The 25544-nt window shown below is 53.5% G+C and overlaps 1 protein-coding gene across 1 annotated transcript in view; it reads right to left on the bottom strand.

Annotated features, from left to right (window-relative positions):
* LOC112811463 (uncharacterized) overlaps positions 1–25544 on the bottom strand; it is a 142873-nt gene that overhangs the window by 93218 nt on the left and 24111 nt on the right. The window contains exons 11-27 of the mRNA XM_073900261.1: positions 25286–25471; positions 25001–25153; positions 23437–23581; positions 21211–21369; positions 20551–20675; positions 17382–17573; positions 14552–14707; positions 13728–13912; positions 12593–12775; positions 11073–11164; positions 9666–9829; positions 7553–7712; positions 7349–7428; positions 3115–3301; positions 2162–2317; positions 1664–1797; positions 358–516 (exon numbers count right to left, since the gene is read on the bottom strand). Coding sequence (XP_073756362.1) covers positions 358–516; positions 1664–1797; positions 2162–2317; positions 3115–3301; positions 7349–7428; positions 7553–7712; positions 9666–9829; positions 11073–11164; positions 12593–12775; positions 13728–13912; positions 14552–14707; positions 17382–17573; positions 20551–20675; positions 21211–21369; positions 23437–23581; positions 25001–25153; positions 25286–25471 — 2616 coding nt within the window. The remainder of the gene's footprint in view (positions 1–357; positions 517–1663; positions 1798–2161; positions 2318–3114; positions 3302–7348; positions 7429–7552; positions 7713–9665; positions 9830–11072; positions 11165–12592; positions 12776–13727; positions 13913–14551; positions 14708–17381; positions 17574–20550; positions 20676–21210; positions 21370–23436; positions 23582–25000; positions 25154–25285; positions 25472–25544) is intronic.

The raw sequence follows: 25544 nt of genomic DNA, 5'->3' as shown, positions 1-25544 counted from the left end.
GAAACAGATAACCCTCCGGTAAAACCTGAAAGTGAAGCCGTTTCCCAAATGCACATATAGTTGGAAATCTGTGCTTCCCAAGCCTCCTTGCAGACAACCCATTGCAAATATCCTTGCAGATGAGCGTCCCTCCCCCACCCACCCCTGCACGCCGCGCAGATATTAGACTCTTAGACTCCCCGGGCGACACGGGGACTGGAGGTGGGAGGGAGGTAAGGGCGCTAAGCTGAGTTTTTAGCCTGCAGCATCCTTGCAACCAAGGCCCAAAGGGACATGTGGGGGGCGAGGGATGGGGCGGGGGAATGCCCAGCTGCCATGCCACCGTGCAAGCTAAAGCTCTGCAGAGGCTGGGCTCACCTCCATGAAGTAATTGCTCAGGGCTGGACCCGAGTCGTTCTGGAAGGTGTGGCTGATGCGGAGCTTCCTCTTATTGCTGCTCTCATTCCAGCGCATCCCGTAGCTCGCCTCCAGTTGTGAGTGCAGGGAGCCCAAGCCCTCCTCGTGCCGCAGCTGAACCTGGGGACACACCCCACCAGGGAGATCCCTGAGAAAGCCTCGTCTGCCCCGTCCCCAGGCCTCCTCACTGCCACCCACCCTGGGGGAGGCAGGCTTGCTTCTCTGGGAAGACAGTTCTGTAGGAGGAGAATGGTCTTTGCCTTGATTTTGATCTTGCAAGACAGCGCATCCGCATATGGTTCACCTGCCCTCCTGGGCTGTTGGTACCCCTTAAATGCTGAGCCTGAGGCAAGTGGCTCATGGGCCTCACCCTGGTCCACGCCCCAATAAGGGGCTGAAAAAGCCAGCTGCCATGGGAAAATGACTCCAACCCCACGGCTCTCCGGCCCCTACTCTCCCACAGCGGCCTCTGGCTCCCTGGATAGACTCGAAGCAGACCAGGGTTTTACACCTGCCGTCCTGCTGCCCTCTCCTGTCTCCGAATCACAGGTCAAGGCAATATGGGCTCATTCATTTACTCCCTCACTGAACACATCTCTCTCGAGTACCAAGTAATATGATGCCCAGCACCAGACATCAGATACCCAAGAATAAAGAATCAAGAAGACCCTGTGCTCACAGGGGCAAGAATCCAGCGGAAGAGGCAAACGTGAACTAAGTAAATTAAACAAAAGCACAGCTGCTTGCTTCTCCCTTTTGCTCACCCTGCCAGCCACTCTGGTGAACTACGAGGTCCTGACCTTCCATTTCTCCCTCCTGTCCCGGGACCTTTGCACTTGCCATTCCCCCTGCCTGCAGCATGCTTCCATAGGAACAGAACTGTTGCATGCTTTCATTTTCTGCTTACAGTTGTTTTCTGAAGAAGCCTTCCCCATTGCCCCATCCAAAACCAGACTTCCTGTCCTGTTTGCTCAGCCTCTGCCCTACTACCCATGTCATTGACGGCTCTCTTGGTTTGGTCTGTCTCTCTCTCTGCCCCTGCCCAGCAATGGGGTGGCACAGACCAAGTGCTGCCATGCGCACAACTCTCCCCCAAGTGCTACACATATAGCAGGTGTTCAGTAAAGACCAACGGAACCAATGCACGGAAGCCTGAGACCAAAGCTCCGATTCCAGCTCCGCTCCCATACGTGACCTTGAGCAAACCCTTCTCTGTGAGGATGAGCTCCCGGCTCTCTCCAGACCCCCGCCCAGCCAGGGCACCCACCTTGTGGCTGAGTGCTGGGGTCTGTGTGCAGTGGAGCTCGTGGTCCAGCTCCAGCTCATAGGTCACCTCTGAGCCACTATGTGCCCGCAGCCTCTGGATGGTGCTGCACTCCTGGGCCAGCCGCCTCGCCTGACCTGTGTAGGGCAACCCAGAGACACCTGCCCGTCCTCGGCCAGCAGCCCTCCATCCCTACTCCAGGGAGAGGAGCATCCATCCCAGTCTCAGCCACCCCCCACCCCTGCTCCAATCTGCTCCACTTAATGTCACTCCTTGGAAGCTATGGAGGAAGAGGTTTTAAAAGACAGGCTTATGTTCCCCCAAACACACACACACCTTTTTTTTTTTTAACTGGCAGGTGTTCAGTGGCTAAGGAAGAGTGTGGTGAGGGCTAAACAAGGTGACAAGGTGGCACCTTGGCCCTCAGAGCCAGAGCCCCCGGAGATGCTGCGGGTCCTGCCCCCTCCCACCTCGCCCCCAGCCCAGAACGTGGCGCCGTACCCAGAAGGCCGTACTTGATCCTCAGGGAGCTGGTCCAGAGGCGGCTGTGCCTCTGTAGCCTGCCCACGAGGTGCAGTCCCACGAAACCGGGCACAGAGAGCTCGCCACCCAGGGCCACCACCTGCAGCCCGTCCTCCACTGCCTTCTCCAGCCGCACTGCATGGGGGGTAGGCAGTGAGAGGGGCAGGCGTGGAGTGGTCATGGCCCACACCCCGGGACTGACACCCCATCCCAGCACCAGGCAAGGCAAGGAAATGGGAACCACCCAGGGGGCCTGGGGATGGGGGGTGCTGGCGGAACCTGTGCCCGAGTCTCTGCCAAGGAACCTTGGTGTCCGAGTGCTCACAGCGTTACTTGGTGGCCATTGTCGGTGGCCCAAAAGTCACTTTTGTGGGTTTGAGCCAAAATGTTTAAATAAAGTAGAACAAAACAAGACAGAACAGAAGGGAAATGACAGTGCCTTCTAGGCCATCTGGTAAACCTCACCTTCTGAAATTTGCTCCTGCTACACAGACATTCAGCCAGGTCACGCAGGTAGAGCAGGGCCCGTGACAATACCCAAACTGCCCACGCTGGGTGGCCAGGAGCCCCAGCCCCTGACATCGTTCCCTTGGAATCTCCCAGAACACCCCAAGAGGAGCATAGCTAGGGGGCCACACCCCAGCTCTGGCATCCGGGCGGGCATCTGCCAGACCGGCCATGCCCAGGCCGGGCGATGTGTTTAAGGTTTAAACCATGCCCCGTGCAACTTGGGCAGTCAGTGTTGGGGGGAGCTTCTGGGGCACCGAAGGGAAGCTGTGAGCAGATATGGAGCCTGGACTTTTCCCTGGGGTGGGATGTTAATACTGGCAGGTGGAGGGAACGGAGACTCCACGTGGGCTACTCAGCCCTCCCCCTCCAGTAGCCTTGCCCACTGAAGAGAGGGAGTGACAGCAGGGGGTCCCTCTTCCTACCTGACAGGTGGGCCTGGTCGCTCAGCAGGTTGCTCAGTGACACGGAAAAGGCCAACTTGCTGCCGGTCTGCTGGCTGAGGTTCCCCATGAGGACCACAGGATTCCCTGCTGTCACGAGTTTCACCTCCAGCTGGACCTCACACCGCTGGGCCTCGCCCCCAGCTGCAGGCCACAGGTCGCTCCGGCCCTGAAAAGACCCCAGCATCACCTGGGGGTGGGAGGGGGGGGGGGCTCGGCCAGCAGGCCTGGCTCCACCCATAAGAACGGAGACCGGACAGAGGACAGAGCTTAGCTAATGGCCTTCCTGGCTGGTCCTTCTCCAATTTCTTCAACTTGACCTTTTTCAAAGTAGGTAGTCCCTGTTATAAGTCCAGATGTAAACGTGAAGGACACCCCCCTCCCCCTCTCGACAGCCAGCTCTGGGCCAGTTCTCCCTGCAGAATATTCTGGGATCCGACCACGTGGGCCATCAGCACCCGTGTCACCCCCGCATCGTCTTCGCGGCTGTCCCAGGCCTCCCCCGCCGGGCCCTGATGTCTGTTCCCCACCAGGGCGACCCCTTTGAGACACAGAGGATCATGCACACTCGTCTACCGCAGGGTAAAAGTCAAAGGCCTTGCAAAGACCAACAAGGCTGAGGCTTTCTCTGGAAGTGAGCAGTGCAGACCTGGCCAAAGGGACTGCCCGTGGGACGCTACTGGCAGGCAGGACACACGGACAGCCCAAAACACACGCCACACGTCATGGTGCTTGAGATTTTCTGGAGAACCCACAAGCAACAGCAACTGTCATCCCCGACTGCCGCTGCCAACTGTAGACCAATCCAACAGACCTCTCTGCTAACTGCCCTCTGATCCACTCACCCCGAAAGTGTAAAACCGACCGCACCATTCCCAGACTGTCCACTATTTTAGGCACGCTCGAAATCCCGTTTTTGCCTTTGTTTCTTGGCAGTCACGATTTGCTCTCTTCTGATTCCCCTTTTGGAAGGCCTTATGTGGTCTCTCCCCCCACCTCTCTGTCCCCTCTCCTATTCTGCTCCAAACACACGAGGCTGAGTACTGTGCTATTAATACTCCGGGCAAATTCTCAGCTCAGGACCTTTGCACATGCTGCATCCTTTACTTGAAGTCCTTTCCCCCAAAGAGCCCCATGGCTCTCTTCTGCACATCCTCTCCATCAGGCTTCCTTTCCCATCCTATCTAAAACTGAAGCCAACCCCCAGACCCTTCTTCTCGCATAATCTCAGACCCCTGTGCGCAGCTCAAAAATTTCCTTTTCCTACAGCACATATACCCACCTATCACCGTACAACTTGCTTATTTCATTTATTGTCTCTCCCATTACAATGTGAGCTCCAAGAGGAGAAAATTGTGTCTCTTTGACTGAGCCCTCTTCCCAGTACCCGGCACACTGTAGGTCCTTGATAAACAGTTGTTGGAAAAAAAAAAAAAAGACACTGAAAAATACAGGTTTCAGTGCCCTCCTTAGTCTCCCCATCTCCCTCAGAGACAGCCACTGTGCCCAGCTTCTTATGCATCCTCCAGAAAGCTGGGGCTCTAGAGGAAGGCGTTCTCAGAAGCCCTGACATTTGGTCTCCCCCCGACCCGGGGAAGGAAGGACGTATACGACTGTGTGTATGTGTGGGCGTGTTCGTGTGCATTCAGGCACACGTGTGCACAGAAGCACAGACTTACAAGCTCCCTCCTGCTTTTCACAAAAACAGATGTAGGCTCTCCATTCTGCCCTGCTTCTCTCACTTTAAGGGGTGTCTTCGTGATGGTTTTACATTGTCGATATCAGAGGCTGCCTGGCCTCTTAGCCAAATGCAGCCCGTGAAGAGAATGATTATGGACTATTTCATCCAAACCAGGCCCCTTAGCAGGTGAAGAGCGCACCAGTCACACTGAGCCAGGTTGACGGGAAACCTGGGCTCCCTGGGCAGCCTGGGACTTCGGGACGCCCCACCCCTGCACACTGGGAGGAAGCACTGAAAGCCACACGCTCCCGCACGCCATTCCTAAGCCTCACAGGCTTTGAGCTGGGTTGAACCCAGATCTGATCTGCTGCTTTGTATTTCCAAGCTGCTCTGTCTGGGTGTCCTCATCTCATACGGGCTTGCTGAGAGGACTGAAGGCGGGCCTCTGAGCCCAAGGCTGTCCATGGCCCCCTGAGAATAGGCTTTGGAAATTTCCAGAACCCTGCTGTTATGCATCCGAGGCAGCTGAAACTGGAGGGTGTCTAAAAGCAAATGTTTGCAGGCTGCAGACAGCCCTCTGGAGAGCGGGGGGGAAGGTCTGCAGGAAAATGGAAGCAATTAGCACTTGGGCATTTAGCAAACAACCAGAGGAGGCTGGCGGGCTCCTGGGAGTTTGGCAATGATCTGTAGCCTCAGGAGTCAAGAAGCTGGGGCTTTAGGAGGAAGGCGCTCTCCCCAGACACTTGGTGTTCTCCCCACCCGGGGGGAAGGAAGCGGATCTGGGAGTGGAGAGTGTGCTTGTGCAGCAGAATCCCAGCCCCGGCTGTGGAGTCTCAAAGGCAGACCTGAGAAGCCCCTGGAGACCCAGGTGGACAGGCCGGACCCAACGCCACCGGTGCCCGGATGTCCTGCTTGGCGGGAGCAAGGCTAAAACTGCCATTTTCATCCAGACCAGGTTGAGCATCAGATGGGAAGTCTGAAGCCTCTCTCCAGCAGGGCGGACAGACAGATGCAAAACTTGCGCACGATTGCAGGGACCTCAACAGCCCCGCTGAGTCCCATCCAGGGACCCCTGGTGAAGAACCTTCAAAAGTATCTTCTAAGAGAAAAATGCATGTGCCCTTTGCTCTGGGAATTCCACTGCTAAGAATGTGTCTCTGAGAAGAGTCACACACACTAAAACCTAACAGTGGTTGGCTCTGGGGAGAGTTTTCAATTCTAGACCCGTGCTGACCAACAGAACTTTCTGCAAGGATGGAAACGTTCTTGGCAAGTGGTTAGTGCCACTGGGGAACGGCGTGTTTCTCTTTAATCCTTATTTATTTAAATAGCCACGTGCACTACCATTCGGGTGGGACACTCAGTTCTATACCTTCTCATATCCTTTGAACTTTGAATTATTTAAACGTATCACTTTTTTTTTTAACGCAATAAAATTTAAATGGTATTCGCAATTTGTGCTGTCACAAAAAGTTTGTCAGGGTAGATTTTCAAGTAGGGGAAAAAGTGCCAACACAGAAAAGGTTGTGATCTTTTCGTGTAAAACAAATACACACAAAAAACAAAACTCAAAAGTAAAAAGTATGTCAAATCTATAGTATTATGGGTTGAATCATGTCCCCTCAAAAGATGTTGGAGACCTAACCCCTAGTATCTATGAATGGGACCTTATTTGGAAATAGGGTCTTTGCAAATGATCAAGTTAAGACAAGGTTGTGGGGGCACCTGGGTGGCTCAGTCGTAAAGCGTCTGCCTTCGGCTCAGGTCATGATCCCAGGGTCCTGGGATCGAGCCCCGCGTCGGGCTCCCTGCTCGGCGGGAAGCCTGCTTCTCCCTCTCCCTCTCCCCCTGCTTGTGTTCCCGCTCTCGCTCGCTCTCTCTGTCAAATAAATAAATAAAAAATCTAAAAATAAAAAAAAGACAAGGTCGTGAGGGTAGGTCCTGGTCCAGTATGACTGGTGTCCTTAAAGAAACAGGCAATTTGGACCCAGAAAGAGGAAGACAATGTGAAGACATAGGGAAAAGATGCTAGAGGCCAAGGAACGCCCGAGGCACACAACAGTGTCTCCCTCCCTGCCTCCCAAGGAACCACCCCTGCCAACACCTTGATTTGGGACTTCTGGCCTCCAGGGCTGTGCAAGAGAAATTTCTGGTGTTTCAGCCACCCAATTTGGGGTACTCTGTTAGAGCAGCCCCGAGGCACTAACACAGATTGCGTGGGACATACACAGCCATTTCTTTTGGAAAATCGGGGAGTACCGTGCTTTAACTTGCCCGTTTCCACTGCATGCTCCTGTATTACTAATATCGTCAATTTTTCACCTAAATGGTAGTGAGGTTCAAGCCCACGTTTTCCTTCTTTATACGTTTCTGAGCACCAAGAGGTCACAAATGTCACAGTAGGAGGAAGGGTAAGAACCACTAACACACCCATGGTGATGTTGACTATTTTAAGCAGGGAACGTGGGACGGAGGCCAGAAGAGGCTGGAAGGTGGCAGGTGCCAACACAAGAGGCCTGAGGATGTGCAACAAACCTTAATGTAGTAGACGTCCCTGTCATCCAGTATCAGCTCCAGGTGACCCACCCGGGCACTCTGTAGAGTCTCCATCTTTCCTGGGGAACAAAACAAGAGTTAAGGACCAGGGTTTAACCTCTGCCCCTATCTTCCCCAGGGGACGACCTCCCACCAGGTTTCTTATCTCTGAGCCCCAGCGACCGTGAAGGGAACATGCGTTACCATCCAGCTGCATTTTCTTCCTGGGATGCAGAAGCTTGAGCCGGAACTTCCCCTGGGGCAAGCTGTACCTGACATCCACCCCGACATCCCTGGGCACCTCTGACTTGGGGGTGCCCATGAAGAGGTGAACCGAAGCTTCCTGAGGGAGCCAGCTGTCCTTCTGAAAACAGAGCAGACTTCTCAGTCTTGAGAACCTCATCCAGCTCCAAAGGTTCTCCCTCTTCCCAGGAGAAGACCCTCAGCCCCACCATTCAAAAGCATGAGGTCTTCGGCTCCTCCTTGGCCTCACAAAACAAGAACCAAACCGGGAGTTTGGAGATCTCAGGCAGTACCTGGAGAAGAGCAAAGCCCTGCAGGACAACTCAGGACCACATCTACAGGGTCTCATTTTGTCCGGCAAATAGCCTGGGGAGACGCAAGGCATGGCATGCATCACGGGCACCCTGCAGAGACCCCCTCGGATCCCTTAGTCAGCTCTGCGTGCCTATGTATCAGCCTTTGCACGCTTTGCTGGTGGCACCTGGGCTTCCAGAACATTGCCCTCCTCTGTGTTTCACAAGAGTAAAAGCTAGCCCAGCTCCTCAGCCTCAAGGGGACCACACTCTGAGACGTAACCCATGCTCCAGGGCCACCACCCTCCCCGGGATCAGGCAGAGGTTGCCACTTCACATCACCCCCCCCAACTCAGTTCTTCCCCTTCCTTATCCTAACTTCTCCACCCTCTTATACTGGGTCCTCCTGGAGACTTTCCTTAACCAATCACTTTTACCCAAATCCTTACCTCAGGTCCGCTTCAAGGAAAACACAGTGTAAGACACAAGCCACCTTTAAGACCCTGCATTGATGAGCATTCTTACACCACCAGGAAAGGTTTACTACTCTGTGCGAGGCTAGCTGTGGGCACAGGGAGTGTGACTGAGCATTAGATGCACAAATATGTGAACCCTCATGGCACCTACATTCTAGAGGGGAAGCACAGGACCACCAGACACAACTGTAGATAGCACAGCACCTGGGGATGGGCACTCTGCTAATAAACTCAGTGAGAGTAAGGGGTCAGAGAGGGTAGTCACGGAAGGCTGCCTCTGAGAAGATGGTATTTCAGAAAGCGAAGGAGGCGAGAGAGAGCCAAGGGTGTGTCTAAGAAAGTGTTCCAGGCAGAGGAAACAGCCAGTGCAAAGGTCCTGGGGCAGCAATGTGCTTGGCATTAAAAAAAAAAAAAAAGACATCAGTGTGTGGAGAGCAGTAAGCCTCATAAAGAATCAGGAGATGGGGAGGACAGCCCAGCAGGTCAGGGTGTCCGGCTCCTACTCAGAGTGATAGAAGCCACCGGAGAACTCTGAGCAGAGGAGGGACAAAATCCTTTTAGGATTTAGGAAGACCTGTCTGGCTGCTGGGGGACAACAGATGGCAAGGAGAGGAGCAGAAACTGGGAGATCAGATAGGAGGGTGTCGAATGCCCGTTCTGGGCCAGATGCTGAGGACACAGGAGTGAGAAACACAGGGGCTAAAGCTCTTCCTGGGAATTTGAGTGACCAGGAGGGAAGACTGATAGTAGTCAAGCAGCTTTAAGTAACAAACGTAAGAGTGATCAGGGCTCCTGGGTGGTTCAGTCGGTTAAGCGTCTGACTCTTAATTTCAGCTCAGGTCAGGATCTCAAGGTTGTGAGATTGAGCCCTGCATCGGGCTCCATGCTGGGCATGAAGCCTGGTTAAGATTCTCTCCCTCTGCCCCCACCCCTTCTCTCTCTCCTGCTCTAAAACAAAACAAAACAAAACAAAAACACATGAAAGTGATCTAAAGGGAAAAAACATGGTCCTATTAGAGCAAGGAACAAAAGAACATGACCACTTTGGGATAATCAAGGCAGGCTTCCCTGAGCAGCAGACCCCTGAACTGAGATTTGAAGACTGATTCAGAGTTAAGAAGTCACAGAGCCAGAGCCAGAGGATGTGCATGTGCAAGGGTCCTGAGGCAGGAAGGAGACCACAGCAGGACCCACCCAGCCCAAGAGCTCCAGAGAGGAGCCCCACGTCCGTATGAGGCTGATGCCGGAGTAGAAGACCTAGGGAGACCCAGGCTGGGAAAGAAGGGGCCGTCCCACAGGGCCTACCCAGGAATGGAAGGTATAGGCAGCTTCCAGCAGATACTGTCGGAGGCCCCGGTCCTGCTTCGTCAATGTCACAGCCAGGAACACAGGCACTGAGAGCAGGTAGGGCTGACCAGCTGCCGGCCAGGTGACTTCTGTACATAGCCGCCAGCCCCAGGTGTGGGACACTGTGGAGAAAGCGGGGCAGGCAGCTCTGGTCAGCAGAGAGCCAGAGAATTCCAGGCCGGAAGAGTGTGGACCAGAGTCCCTCAACCACTGACATTCTGGGCTGAATAAGGCTTTGCGGTGGGAGCCGTCCTATAGGATGGTGAGCCACTCTTCTCCACTCACTGCAGGTCAGTAGCCACCCCAACAACAGTCAGGAGAACCCAAATGTCTCCACACATGGCCAAATGGCCCCTGGGGGGGTGGGGTAGGTAAAAACCACCCGCGCTTGAGGACCACTGGTGTGGACTTTAAGAGCATGAGTGTATACAAGGCAGGCTCCAGAGTAAGACCACTTGGATCCAAATTCCAGCTCTGCCATTTGCCAGCTGTGTGACCTTGGGCAGATTGCTTAACATCTCTGTGCCTCAGTGCTGCTCATCTGTAAACTGGGACAGGTAACAGTTCCTGCCTCATGGTGTAGCTGCGAGGACTGACACGCCCGATGTGTTTAGGACAGTGCCCCGCCTAAAGGAGTCCATTCATTGAGAGCGGCCCCTCCCCGACCTTACTCAAAAACAATGACCCGCAAGATCCACCACGGTTTGGTGTATTTCCTTCCCAATCTCGTGTCAATTTTGTTGCCTTTCCCCCGATGTTACCATCAAAGAATTTTCTAGTGTGATCAAAATATCTCCTTCATTATGGGGTTTTAAAGTTACAGGATATCTCAGGGGGTTCCCTAAACTAGAAGCTGGAGAATTTTTTTCTATCCGTGGCCAGACAGTAGATAATCTGAGGCTTCCCTAATCACAGGATCCGTTGTAACCACTCAGCTCTGCTGCTGACTGACGAGCGCGGGCAAAGATGTTAGGTAAACAAATGGGCGTGGCCATGTGCCAATAAAACTTTATTTCTGGCCACTGTAACATCAATTTCACAAATTTTTCACATATGAAATATTCTTTGATGACTTTCCAACCATCTGCAAATGTAACAACCTGTTGCAAGCTCATGTAATGAGCCATTCACTTAGGACTGTGCCCTTGTAAATAACGATGCAGTGAACATCTTTGTGCATAGTGCATTTTAAAAGGATTTTGGTTTATTTTCATAGGGTAGAGTGCTAGAAGCAGAATCAAAGAATTAAGGGATATAAATACTTTTAGGGCAGAAGAGCAACCCCAGCATCTGGAGCTGGCACTGCTCCCCTCGGCTCCCAGACGCCCAACCTGGGACAGCAAAGACAAAGACCCCACAGCCTACCTTTCTTGTCAGTACAGGATTGGGCCTCAGAAGGGTGGTGGACATTCCTGAAGCTCCTCACATCATCCCCAGTGACGAGATACAGCTTAGAGCTGGGTGGGGAAATAGGAATGTCCCAGACAAGTCATTTTCATTGATTCATTGGACAAATATGGCTTGAGCTGCCACAGTTTGGAGCTGGGGTGAATTCCACCATGAAAAGGATGGGCCTTTGGGGAATTCACCCACAGCACTTGGTGACAAGTGCCACGACAAACCTGAATGGGGTTCGCATAGGGTCTGTCTTGGGGACAGGGCAAGTCCTCCTCTAGCTGGTGGGGGGGGGTCTCTGCAGAGGGTAACACATGAGCAGAGACTCAAAGGATAAGAAGGAACCAGCATTCTAGACAGAGGGAACAGCAGGTGCAAAGGTCCTGTGGTGGGAATAAAGTGGCCTCTTTAGGAGAACAAAAAGAAGGGTGGTTCAATGGGGTTAGGGTGGAGGGAGAGGGAGTGAGTGAAGGGCAGGAGGTAGTGGAAGGAAACAGGTGAGAGGTAGGCAGGACCCCTATGAGGAAGGACAATCACGAAGACCTGGGTTATCCTAGAAACAAGTAGAGGGTTTTAAAGAGGTGGTAGAGGCAGGGAGTGACATGACTTGATATTTTTTTAAAGATTTTATTTATTTATTTGACAGAGAGAGACACAATGAGAGAAGGAACACAAGCAGGGGGAGTGGGAGAGGGAGAAGCAGGCCCCCCGCTGAGCAGGGAGCCCGATGCGGGGCTCGATCCCAGGATCCTGGGATCATGACCTGAGCCGAAGGCAGACGCTTAACGACTGGGCCACCCAGACGCCCCATGACTTGATATTTTAAAGGACTCCATGGGCTGCTGCTGGGAGAAGGTCCTAGAGGACAGCAAGAGGACAGAGTGCCCCTGGCTAGCGTGGGACAACAGAGACAAAGCAGGTGTGACTGAGGGCAGCCTGGCTTCACTCCTATTTCATCTGAAATAACTCATTCTCCAACCCTCACCTCTCTGGGAGGCTGGGAACAACCAAGAGGGACCCCTGTAAAGAGCTGAGGAATATGGGAGGTCCCCCCTCCACCTCTCAGCCACCCCATAGTCCCCGTCACAGACACTCCCCCACTGACACACAAACACACACTTATATGCACAGATACACCCTATTCACTGACACGGGCACACACTCACACACACATGATCGGACAGGCACACTCCACTCTCATGAACATGCCCACAGACACACATAATCACATACAGACTCACAGATACACCCTCACGCGCACACAGGCGTGTGCAACACACTCATACCCCCACAGACACACATGGTCACGTACACTCATACACAAGCTCACGCTCACACATGGGTGATCATGCACACGTGCTCACAGATATACACACTCACAGACACACGTGCACAAGCCCTCGGGCCACACCCACGCCCGCATCCACCCTTGCCCTCGCTTGCACACGCACGCACGCACCGGCTCCCTCTCACGTGTGCAGGATGCCCACCTGAAGCTGAGCAGCTCCACGGCCTCCTCGGGAGTGTTGAGATGCACCTTGAGGTCCCGGCCCTTCCTCGCGTGGATCCCACCATCCAGGCTGGCGGTGCCACGGACGCCGGTCACCCACCTCAGCCCGGCCTGCCCCAGGGCGCCCATCGTGCCCATCTGTGCCGAGATCTGGAGCAGGGCACTGAGGGGAGAGCCACGCGCTGGCTGCAGCCTGCAGGCCCCGGGCGGCTGCACACACGACACCCCTGTGCTCACTGCCCCGGCCGCTCCCGGCTGTTCTCCGCAGGCCTGGGCCAGTCCTGAGTCACCGCGGACCACGCCCTCCAGTGCACCAGCCACGCCATCTGGTCCATTCGGACCTCGTCATCATTGGCCTGAACTTCACAGACACAGACACAGGCTGGGAGCGGCGAAACCACCTGCCCAGGTCCCCTGGCTGGGATGGGCGCAGCAGGGCTGGGACCGGGGGCTGCCTGAGCCCCAGCCGGGGTCTTCGCGCCAAAGAGCAGCCAGCACAGGATGCCCACGCTCCCCACATCGAACCCAGAAACTACAGCCTGGCCAACTGAGTGGGGGACAGTCGCCCAGCAGGCCCCAGACCCGCTCCAGAATCAGACGGAGCCCTGAACCCACTCTGCCCTCGCTGGGTGGCCTGGACCCGCAGTGCACCTGCCTGGAGCCTGTTTTCTCAACCATCAGTGGGAATACGAGGAGTGTCTGCCTCATCGGTAGTTCTGTGTGTTTGAAGGAGTCACAGCCCGTTCATCTTAAATGGTCCTCCCTCCTTCCGTCCTCCCCTCCCCCGGAGGCCGAGTGGAACAGAGGGAAGCGAGGCTCGCGGCAGGACACTAGAGTCCCGGCTGCCTGGCACTGCTGTGCCTCTTGGGCACATGATGTCACCTCACTGAGCCTCAGTCTTCTCACCTGTCAAGTGGGCACAGCTGCCCAGCATTTCCTCACAGTCTCTTGGCACAAAAAACAAAGGATGGATGGTACCATGGTACCATGGATGGTCGGCAGAGCAGGAATCCCCTCCAGCTCATGCCCATGGCCCAGCTCCCTGCGGCCCTCTGTAGGGGGAGGCCCCCGCCCACCCACCTCCCTCCTCCAGCTCCGAGAAGCCAGCCAGCTACCTGGGCTTGATGTAGCCATGCACAGAGAAATCCAGATGCTGCTGGAAGTCGGCAGTCCCTCGGACTCGGACGCTGATGGCGGCCGAGACATTGAGGGTCAGCCGGGCTGGAAGGCCGGATATGGTGGGAAAGGTGAGCTCTTGCACCGCCAGGTTCAGCCTCCGGGTCACCTGTACCTCCTGCCCCTGCGGCCAGAGAACTGTCATGACGCAGATGACAGCCCCTGGCGTGGGCTAGGCGCACACTGAGCACACACAACCTTATCTGATCTTCACACCGGGGTGGTGGGAGAGGAAGGAAAAGCATCATTATGCCCTGTTTCCAGACAAGAAAACAGAGCCCACAAACAGAGGACATCACTTGGCCAAACCTACGTAGGTAGAAACAGGTAGAGTGGAGTTAAACCCAGGCAGTTTACTGCGGAAAAGGGTCAGAGGTCAGGGACCCAAGGTGAGTCAGGTAAGGAGGAATGTGGGCCTTGCGCACGATGCAGAGCACTGAGTACGTGCCAGGTGCATTTTAAAGGCTTTGTTGCATTTTTACTGCATAGCTCATTTAACACAACAGCCCCATGAAGTAGCTGCTTTGATTGCTACCATTATTGTTATGCTAGCATGCCCATTTCACAGATGCACAAACAGAGGCCATGACAAGTTAATGCTCCCAAGGAGGTAAGAAGTGGAGCCGCGGGTTGAACTTGGGCAGCCTGGCTCAAAATACCATGGTCTTAAGTCTGAAACGTTCCTTAGTACTTTCCCCCCAAAACATCAAAGGAAAAAACGGGGCCAGCAGGGCGGGGAGGGGCCGAGCCCAGCCTGAGGTACCTTCAGGAGCTTGACTGACAGCTCGGCCAGGTTCAAGGACTGGCGTGTCACGTGGCTCCCCACGACCCCACAGTTCACGAAGCTCAGCTCGTGCCCAAACACCTTCGCGCTCAGCTCACACCGCAGGGCCCGCCGCTCTGCGCGCCTCCGGGCCACCTGAGGGAGAGCCCAGACCGGTGACCAGGAGCAGGTCTGGTGCCTGGACACAGGTGGGGGCCCAGGGGAGCAGAAAGGCAAGGTCAAGGGCTTTTGGTGTCCGGAACATGGCTTGCAAAACTCATGGCTCTCAGGCGGAATCCACGGATGTGTTTTCTTTGGTCTGCATGGTACTGCCCAAATGCCCAGGGCAGTGTGTATGGGTGTGCGTGTTCTCATCATCTTTTTTGGGAATAATCTTAGATTTACAGAAAAGTTGCAAAGATGGTACAGAGAGCTCCCATACGCCCCTCGCTCTGTCTCTTTCGGCAGCGTCTTTCCTGGCCAGGGCGCAGGGAAAGCAAAGAAGCCAGCAAGGACACGTACTATTAACAAAATTCCAGACATTCAGATTTCACGTTTTCCCATTCCAATTCTCCCTCTGTTCCAGGATCCAATCCAGGGACCACACTGCATTAACGTGTCCTGTCTCTCCTGTCTCTTCTGGTCTGTGACCATTTGTCCTTCTTCATATTTTTCACAGTGCGTATTTTTAAAGATTTTGTTTATTTATTGGAGAGACAGAGAGAGCACGAGCAGTGGGGAAGGGTAGAGGGAGAGGCAGACTCCCCACTGAATGGGGAGCCCAACACAGGGCTCGACCCCAGGACCCCAAGATCAGAAGCCAAGCCGAAGGCAGATGACTCCACCGACTGAGCCACCCAGGAGTCCCTCACAGTGCATATTTTTTAAAATTTGAATTTCTGGGCACCTGGGTGGCTCAGTTCATTAAGCGTCTGCCTTCTGCTCGGGTCATGGTCCCAGGGTCCTGGGATCGAGCTCCCCCCGCTTGTGTTCCCTCTCTCGCTGTGTCTCTCGCTGTCCAATAAAAATAAATCTTTAAAAATATATATATAAAATAAAATTTGAATTCGTTTCCAATGTTTAAAACTTAGGTGACTACGTATAAAATCCAGTTTTGCTTCTCGAAAAAGAGAAGTACTGGCGTGCCTCCCCTACCACCACCACAAGGGGCAATAAGAAACCAGAGCTGGATGGTGGCTGCCACATGCATTTCCCACTGGCCACAGGCCCCACAGCTCCCTATCGCCCCTCCAACACTGAGGCCAAGCACCGTTACCACTATCACTGTGTTTGTGCTAAATATATCTTGGGATAGGACTCTCCATTCCAGGTGTGAAAGTAACAGACAAAAAGGGTGCAGATTCTAAAGAAAAGTCTTCAGACCCTGCCCACCACCTCATTCTCGTTGCTTGCCAGCCCCAGCTCTAGCCCAAGAGGCTCTAAGGGCACAGACTGTGTCCTGACCATCTTTGTGTCCTTGGGCCCTATGGGTTCACACCTGATGATTGGTAAAGGTGTGAACACGTCAGCAAATGCCCCGCCACTGTCCTCGATCCCCCTCAGATGTACATAGCAATGACTTCTTACAAGAGTAAAAGGGTGCCAACAACCTAAACGTCCATCAGTGGGAGAATAATCACGTACGATAGAACTCCCCACCCACAAAATGGATATTCAAGGACCCCACGACCCACTAACTCCATTCCCGAGCATATGCCCAGCCGAAACACGTGCATGCCTTCATCCAAAGACATGTGCAAGAATATTCATAGGACTACCTGTAATAAGCCAGATACTGGAAATTATCCAAAAGTCCACCAAAAGTAGGATGGGTAAAGAAATTCTGGTATGGTCATACCATGGAACGCTGCATAGCAGGGAGCATGAACAAAGCAGGAATATGGACAGCCACATAGATGGATCTCACCAACAAAATTTAAGCCAAAGAAGCCAGACACGCACGCACAAAATGACACGAGTAGCATCATTCCCAGTCGCCAAAAGGTGGAAACAACCCGAATGTCCATCAGCAGGTGAGTGGATAAAGGCAATGGAGTCTGTCCATACCATGGAATGTTAGTCAGTCCTCAAGAGGGATGGAGGACCGATCCGTGCTACACGGAGGAGTCTCAAAACATCATGCTCAGTGCGAGACGCCGGACACAACAGGTCACGTGTTGTCTGATTCCACTTATAGGAAATGACAGGTCAATCCATAGAGACCCAAAGCAGATTAGTGGCTGCCAGGGGCTGGAGGAGGACAGGATGGGGACTCACTGTTAATGGGGATGGGGTCTCCTTTGGGGTGTTGAGAATGTTCTAGAATTAGCTAGAAGTGGTGGTTGCTCATCATTATAAATGTGCGTGCATATGTCCAAACTTATCAAACTGTATACTTTAAACACACACTGCTTATTAAAAGTAGACCATACCTCTACGAAGCTGATTTTTACAAAGTAGAACTAATCCGTGCAGAGAGGAGGCAGATTAGTGATCATCCTTGGTTGGCGTGGGTAGACCAGAAGAGGGAGGGGCAGGGGGCCTCTGGGGCGCTGGTAGCGGTCTGGGCATTGATTATAAGGAGGCGTTCTGTTGGTGGAAATGCACTTAGCACTTGGACGCTTTTCTAATTATCTGTGATGCTTTGATCAATACGTTCTCACCATAAGGCAGGTAACTACTCAGCTCTGGACCAGCTACTTGTTTCTGTGAGCGCTGGGGGGAGGGAGGGCGGGCAGGGTCAGAGTTGATCGATGCCTGAGTCCTCAGGCCAAAAGCTCAGGCTGGTGAGGGGTGGGAGCAGGGTGGGTGCAGGTATCCCCCCTCTCACCTTCTGCTGCAGGTCTCTCATCTTTCCGGACCTTTCTGCTGGACAGTCAGGATTGGCTGCCTGTGGTGTGGGTGGTTCTGGCTCTGGGGATTTCTCTGGCTGGGCCTCTCTCTCCTCTTCCTGCCCCCAGAATGACTTCCCGCCAAAGAGCCTGTGGACGATTTTCTCTGCATTTTCCAGCCGGAGGCCAAGCTGGGAAGAAAAGCCAGGGCTCACTGAGGAGCAGCTCGTTCCCATGGGTGATCCAAAGCTGCAGAGCTGGGGACTCAAAGTGGGGGGAGGGGGTAGCAGGCTTGGGCACGGTACTCTGGGCTCCCCAGGGTCCACCTAAGCCCAAACAAAAGGGCACCACCTTTTCAAATCATCAAGTTCCACATTTGCTGGGCAAATGTTGCACAGCAAAAATCCTTACTGATTCTTTAGGGCCTGGTTCACATGTCACCACCTCTGGGAAGTCTTCCCTGAATTCCCACATCACTCCCTTCCCACATTCCCCACCCCCAGGCCAAATCTATCACTCCTTCCTCTGAGAGTCCAGCACAAAACTTCTAGGTCACACTCAGATGCTATAATCTGTGTGTCTCCCTTGCAAGATCCTGAGCTCCCCGAGAGCAGGGACCCATGTTTCACTCACTAGGCATGCGGAAGGCCTGGTTGATGGGTCATTTTGTGTTGATTTGACTGGGCTGAGGGGTGCTGAGATATTTCATCACACATATTTGTGGGTGTTTCTGTGCGTGTTTCTGGATGAATTTAACATTTTTTTTTTAGATTTATTTATTTTAGAAAGAGAGAGCGAGCGCAGGGGAAGGGTGGGGGGAAAGGGAGAGAGAATCTTAAGCAGACTCCGTGTTGAGCACAGAGCCTGATGCAGGGCTCAATCCCACAACTGTGAGTTCACGACCTGAGCCAAAACCAAGAGTTTGATGCTTAACTGACTGAGCCACCCTGACACCCCTGAATTTAACATTCAAGGTTTTTTTTTTTAATTAGACAGAGAGAGAGAGTACAAGCAGGGGGAGTGGCAGGCAGAGGGAGAGGGCGAAGCTGGCTCCCTGCTCAGCAGGGAGCCCAACGTGGGGCTCCATCCCAAGACCCCAGGATCGCGACCTGAGCTGAAGGCAGACACTTAACCGTCTGAGCCACCCAGGCGCCCCTAACATTTAAATCAATAAACTGAGTCAAGCAGAGTGCCCTCCACAATGTAGGTGGGCCACACCCAATCAGTCGAAGGCATGGATCAAACAAAAGGCAGACTCTTCCCCGACCACAGGGTAATTCCTCCTGACTGTCTCTGAGCTGGGACATCACCTTTTTTCCTGCCTTCAGCCTAAACTGAAATGTCAGCTCTTTCCAGGTCTCAGACCTCAGACTGAAACTATACAATCGGCTCTCAGGCCTTCAGACTCAGACTAACACTATACCATCAGCTTTCCTGGTCTCCAGCTTGCTGACCACAGATCTTGGAACCTGTCAGTCTCCATAATCGTGTGAGCCAATTCCTTACAATAAATCTCTTTCTAGATATAATACATGTTACTGGTTCTCTTTCTCTGGGGAACCCTGAATAATACACCTGGCCTGGTTGGTTCTCAACTGGATGAATGAATGAGTCCTTTCTGTCCCTCCTTCCTTCCATCTGCCCATCCATCCAGGCATCTTTTCAGTCACTCTTTGATCCTTCCCATCCATCCATCCCTCCATCCATCCATCTATCCGTCCGTCCATCCATCCATCCATCCGTCCATCCATCCATCTCTCTGCCGATCCATCCATCCATCCGTCCGTCCGTCCATCCATCCATCCGTCCATCCGTCCATCCATCCCTTTTATCCTTCCAGCCACCTTCCCTTCTTTCCATCTACTGTGCTTTCCATCATTCCTCCCAGATATCTCCAAGAGCATTTGTACAGAAACCACCAGGCACCCAGATGGCAATGTTTGGATAAGCTCCCTGTTCTCCATAAATTAGAAGGGCTCGGAACAGGGCACAGAGCACCCTCTCTTGGACAAGCCACGGGGGCCTGGGGGAAGGAGATGGAAGGGCGCCAAGGTAACCCACTACTGTTAAGTTTGCTGGACATAGGACCTCACAGATATTCCCTCTTCTGTTGCTGCACCCCGCAATCCATTCTCCACACAACAGTCAGAATGTTCAAATCCTGTCACATCACTCTCCAGCTCAAAACCCTTCCATGATGTGCCCCTGCTTCTCTCTGCCCTCCCATCTTACTTCTCACTCCCTGGTTTACTTCTGCTCTTTTGACACATCAAGTCCTTTCTTGTCTCAGGACCTTTGCACATTCTTGTGCCCCTGCCTGGAAGGCTCTGACCCCAGCTCTTCACCAGGCTGCTCATGCTCCTTCAGGTCGCAGCTCAAACGTCACCTTCCTGAACACAATACTTAAAGTTGCCATTATTTTATCCATGGGTTTACTAATTTTTTATCTGTCTACCTCTCTGAGCAGAGATCACGTCTCTCTGGTTGATTGTCATATTCTCAGAGCCCAGCACAGCACGTGGCACATGTCAGGTTAGAAACAGATATTTGTGCAATGGATGACGGGTGGGTGGGTAGATAAATGTGGATATATGGATGGGTGGGTGGGTGGGTGGGTGGATGGATGGATGGATGGAAGGAAGGAAGGAAGGAAGGAAGGAAGGAAGGAAGGAAGGAAGTGGGGATGGATGGACTGACAGCTGTATAGATGTATATGAGGTGGATATGCGGATAGATGCGTGAGTGGGCGGGTACATAGCATTGTGTGTGGATGACTAGAAGAACAGAGGAATAGATGTAGGGGTGAGAGGCTGATGGAGAAACGGGTGGGAGGCTACATAAATGGATGGGTGAGAGGGAGGGATGGATGATGCGTGAAGGTAGAGGGATATGTAGCTGTATGGCTGGGTGGGTGGCTGGCTGACGGAGAGACTAGGTGAACGGATGGGTAGGTTGGAGAGATGAGTGGGAAGTTACAGAGATGAATAAGATAAAAGAGATGGATGGATGTCTGTGTGGGTAGATGGATGGAAGGAGCTGGGGGTACAAGATGGAGGAGTGGATCAACACAGACAAGAGGTGATACACGCAAAGATGGGTGGATGGGATCATTCCTGGCCCCGAGTCTAGAAGAGGCTCCAAGAGACTACAGCAGCCCCCTCCCCTTACCTCCAGGAGGTTGAAGGCATGACCTAGGGCGTGGATGGTCAGGTTAGTCGTGGCAGAACGGGGGAGAAAGGAGGCTGGAGAAAAGAGAAGGGTCCCCTCCAGGTTGGCTCCCAGGCTGCCAGACACTAGGAGGAGAGAGAGAGGATCAGTACACTCCCCACGCCTCACAGAGCAGGGTCTGGCCAACTGAGGTGCCATAGTCTGAGACAGCGCAAGATGTGGTGCGTGCTCTCCAACAGGACACGTGCCTCAGCCTTAAGCCTCACCAAGGGCATAGGAAAGGCCAGAAGGGTCACAAATATACCCACACCTGCTGACACGCAGAGAGGGGGCAGCCAGAGCACCCCCTCTCGGCCCCCAGACCCCCGGAGCTGCTGAGGTAGTTTAGGTGCCTAAGCTAGAACAGGGTGCTTCTCAGTGCTCTGTTTCACTGTGATAAGGAAGAGAACAGCCTCAGCTTGGTGCTAATCTCCTTGTAACACAGGGGAAGAAGTTCTCCAATTCATAGGCAGGCAACAGAATCAATGCCAATTTACATATAAAGAGATGACATTTGGGAAAGAGAGTCTTTGATCCACATGTCCTCGAGGGTTAGAGTTCCCAGGTCCCCAGGGCTTTGTGGCCCCAGAGCAGGAGAGTGGCTGCCCAGGATGGTCATACCTGAGCGGAACGTGACATCAGAATAGGACGAGTGTTTCCAGGCCTCCGGCTGGAACTTCCGACTCAGGATGTCCTCAGGGAGGGCCTCCTGGAGAGCTCGCTTCAGGGGGTCACTGGTCTCCAGCAGCTGCATCAGGTGACTCCACACAAAGGAGCCCACTGGAGTCCCACCACGGTCAACAGGGAAGGGAAGGAAGAGGAGGGAGGGGAAGGATGAACCTGGAGCTGGCACAGCCCAGAGAAAAGAGCCCCCCGATCCCCTATCCTGAGTCCTGCTATTTCCACATGCCAGGGGCTTCCCAGGAGCTTAGTTATCCATGTTTTCTTTCCAGAAATAGTGGCAAACAGCAGTGCCTTAATGGAACTTGGAAATCTGGCCCGAGCACAGCATTCTGACATGCCTTCCTGAAGGGAAAAGGAGGCATTGTGGGAAAAGCTCTGGCTTGACAGTCAGACCCCAGTCTGAATCTCAGTTCCACCACTCATAAGCTATGTGACCTCAGGCTTGTTACTCTCCCTCCCTGAGGCTTAGTTTCCTCATTTGTAAAATGAAATAGCAGCCCATCTCCCAGGGCTGTTTGTGCAGTCAAGTCAAGAGGAAGCCAAAGAACTGAGTATCTTTCAGGGTTGGGAAAGGGATGACCTGCAATTCGTGATGGGGACCTTCTCAGGCTCTCTGGAGGAGTAAAAATCAAATAAGAGCAGTAATGGGAGAGTCCAGCAAGGGATATTAGAGTCTAACTGTGAACCCTGAACCCTCTTGGTTGTGCCAGGCTCTCAGAAAGCCCACCAGGGAGCTTCTAGAACAAGCCACCAAGGAACAGAGTGGAGTCTGGCTTTTGTTCCCATTGGGTAACACACAGGCTTGGTTCCCCAGGGCCTCCATCGAGGCAGAGCCCTTTGGCTGATCCCCTGGTGATGGGGCTTGGCTCAGTGGCCTCTCCCCCCATCCCACACATATCTCATCCCATCCCTGAAACTGCCAACAAACAGTTGCATCTTCTAGCAGTACCATTTCTTTAGAAGGTAATTCAGCAGTATCACAGACTTTTAAATGTGTACATCCTGTAACTTGGCTGTCTGTCCTCTGGGAAATTATTCTATGGCTGGATTAGCACAAGGTCCCAAAGATGGATGCGCAGAGAGGTTCATTTTGCTGGTTGTTTCTCTTGGCAAAAACCCAGAAATGACCAAAATGCCCATCAGTGGGGACTGGTAAAATGGATTATGGTGCAAGCTCCTAATAGGGTATCATGAAGCAGGGATAAGAGTCCACATGCCCTGATGTGGAAAGAGCCCCCGGCAACACCAAAGGCAAAAAGCAAGGAACACAACAGCAAGTATAACACGATCCTGAGTTGCTACTGTTTAGGAGATACATGGACATACTCGACCATACACTCCAAGTTCTGTTGGGATATAGAAGAGAACTGTTCACAGTGAATGCCTTCAGGAAATGGGACTTGAGGGCCAAGGGAAGAAGAAGGTAGGCTTTAATTTTCCATTTCTACTTTACTGTCTGCTTTGAAACTTCAAACGGCCACACATACAGCACTTAAAGTGTTCTAAAAGTCTTTGTGTTTTGACTCAGTTTACGCTCCCTCTATGAGGGAGGTAGTATTATCGTCCCCACTTCACAGATGTAGAAACAGAGGCTCAGAAAGGTTTAGTAACTTGTCCAAAGGCACGCAGGTAGGAAGTGACTGAGCTTGGATTTGAACCCAGGCTGTCGGGCTCCAGGCACTCAACTCACTGACCATCATGGAAAAGATTTCTGAAAATCAGCTGAACTTATTTTTTGAAGTTTCACTTTCAGGTTTAGGAACTATGGCCAGAGGCCCCTGTTTAAAGGAACCTCTCTGACCCCAGAAGGGACCTGAGATTCGCAGATACCATCCCTCCTCAGTCTCAGGTCTCCCTTCCAGGTACTAGGTCATGAACTGGCCAGAGCTACAAGGGAAGCCAGTGACTCCCATCCCTTTTTAGAGATGAGGAAACGGAGGACCAGAGAGGACAAGCAACTTGTCCAAGGTTGTCTGACTGCCATACATGTGAGGTGGGGGCATAGAAGGCCACTTGGCCAGGTGGTGTGGCAAGAAAAGGAGAACAAGAAGCAGTTAGGAGAGCACCCGAGGGGCGGAGGAGGCGCATGCTCCCAAACCCCTACACCCACCAGGAGACTCTGGCCCAGCCCCAGGACCCCCTCCCCCAGCTTCCACTGCTCACCCTGGGTGGACCGCTCAGCTGCCTGGGTCCACCGCACCTGCGCAAACACCTCCTCGCCAGGGCATCTCATCAGGGCCAGGTAGGCGTTGATGCGGATCTCAGCATCCTCCTCAGGGTTTTGGTACAGACGGGAGAGCGCGGATCGCTGGCTTGAGCAGAGCGAAGGCCATCACCTGGGGCCCATCTACCACCACCCGCCTCTGCCCAGGAGCACGACATCCCCCGAGCTGCTCTGGCTCCAGCGGGCGGCCCTGCTGCCTGGTCCCAGCTCTCACAAAGTCACAAAGTCTCCACTGCAGGAGGCCTGCCCGATACGCTCACCTTCGGGCCGGTTGTGGGAGGTGGTAGGGCCCCCTCCGCTAAGCCAACCCTCCCTCAGCCCCAGTCCAGAGGCTCGCCAATTTCCACAGGTAACAAAAGGTAAAGAGATGGGTATGGCTGCATTCCAATAAAAATTTATAAAAACAGCTCTATGCCTGACACACAGGAGATATTTCCTAAAGTGCTTGGCTTACCCTGGCCCCTCCCGAAGCAAGCCACCTCCCTCACCCTGTGCCCTGGTTTCTTTCATAGCACAGCCACCCACCCATCCACTCTTACAGAAATATTTACTGAGCATGTACTATGTGCCCAGCAAGGAGCTAGGTGCTAGGTGACGGGAGCCCCCTGAAGCTTATGTTCTAGTGCAGGAAGACTGACAGCAAACAAGGGGAAGATGTGAAATATAGAACACATGAGGTGCTAAGTACTAAAGAGGAAAAAATTAAGTGGGGAAACAATTTGAGGTGAAATAGCCAAGGAGGACGCCACAGTGAAAGTGGGTTTTAAACAAAGACCTATAGGAAATGAAGAAGCGAAGCCTGGGGATGTCCAGGGGAAGAGCATCCCAGGAAGGGAGAACAGCACATGCAAAGGGCCTGTGGCAGAAGTGGGCCTGGAGTGTTTGAGGAACAAGAGGCAGACTGGTGTGGCTGGGGAGCAGTAGGGAGTGAGGGATGTAGGAGATGAAGCCACGGGGTGCAATCTGGCCCGTGGTCAGAAAAAACAGGCCCTGCTCAGTCACTGTGAAGACTTCGGCTTTGACTCACAACGAGAGGGGAGCTACTGGTCCAAGAGTCAGCAAACTTTTTGGCGAAGGGACAGATGGTAAATTTTTCTGGCTTTGTGGGCCACACGGTCTCTCCTGCCACTGCTCAACTCTGCAGCAATAGCAAGACAGCAGCCCGAGACAACACACAGATGAGCCGGCAGCAAGCGAGGATGGGGCCCGTGGTCCAGAGCTTGCCGCCCCCTGAACAAGGGGGTTTGCAGCACAGGATGGCTTCTGTATGGCCTATAATCATACTTATTTGTGTGTTTATTGGACAAGCATCTGCCTCCCACCAGGCACAGGCTCCACGAGGACAGAGCCCTGGACACTTATTCAGACCAGGGCCCAGCACATAGCAGGTGCTCAGTAAACACATGATCAATGAATGACCAAACAGAGGGGAATTAACAAATGGTGGTTCAAGACCCACTGCTGCCCCATCATCACCCCAGCCGATAACACTTAGGAGCTCACGTCTGCAGAGCAGGGGACCCTCCGGAAGGCCTGGATGGCCCCCAGCCGGACCTCAGGGGGGCAGCTCCTCTGGGACGCACAGGTGCTCAGTGTGGGGGTAAGAGCTGTGACCGCCAGGCCTGCGTTGCCAATCGCCTTCAGCACGAGCTGGAGCTGAAACGAGATGGCGGTGGGGCCTTGAGGCCTGGTGGGGGTGCTCGCCCCACCCACCCGCACAGCCTAGGGCTCCCGTGCGTGGCTCAGGCCCCACCAAGGGGCTGCGCCCGGGATGCCGCTTGTCCTCACCTGCTCAGCGTCCGACGGCTCCTGGAAGGTGCAGTTGGCACCCAAGGCCTCTCCCAGGATCCTCACGAGGGAGCTGACGCCAGGCAGGTGTCCACAGGGCCCATCCAGGGAGGCACAGAGGTTGTGCACCAGGGCCGAGATACCAAGGAAGGCACTGGGGCTGGCCCCCGAGGTCTGCAGGAGTGGCTGGGGACAGAAACCGGCCCCCACCCGAGCCGAGAAGGCTGGTGAGTGGTCCTTCACAGGCCTCGCCACGTAC

Source organism: Callorhinus ursinus, unplaced genomic scaffold (assembly GCF_003265705.2).
Source record: "Callorhinus ursinus isolate GAN/ISIS: 27379988/994484 unplaced genomic scaffold, GSC_fseal_2.0 scaffold13, whole genome shotgun sequence".
In the NCBI taxonomy this organism is placed as follows: domain Eukaryota; kingdom Metazoa; phylum Chordata; class Mammalia; order Carnivora; family Otariidae; genus Callorhinus; species Callorhinus ursinus.
This window is presented reverse-complemented; position numbering and strand designations above follow the sequence as displayed.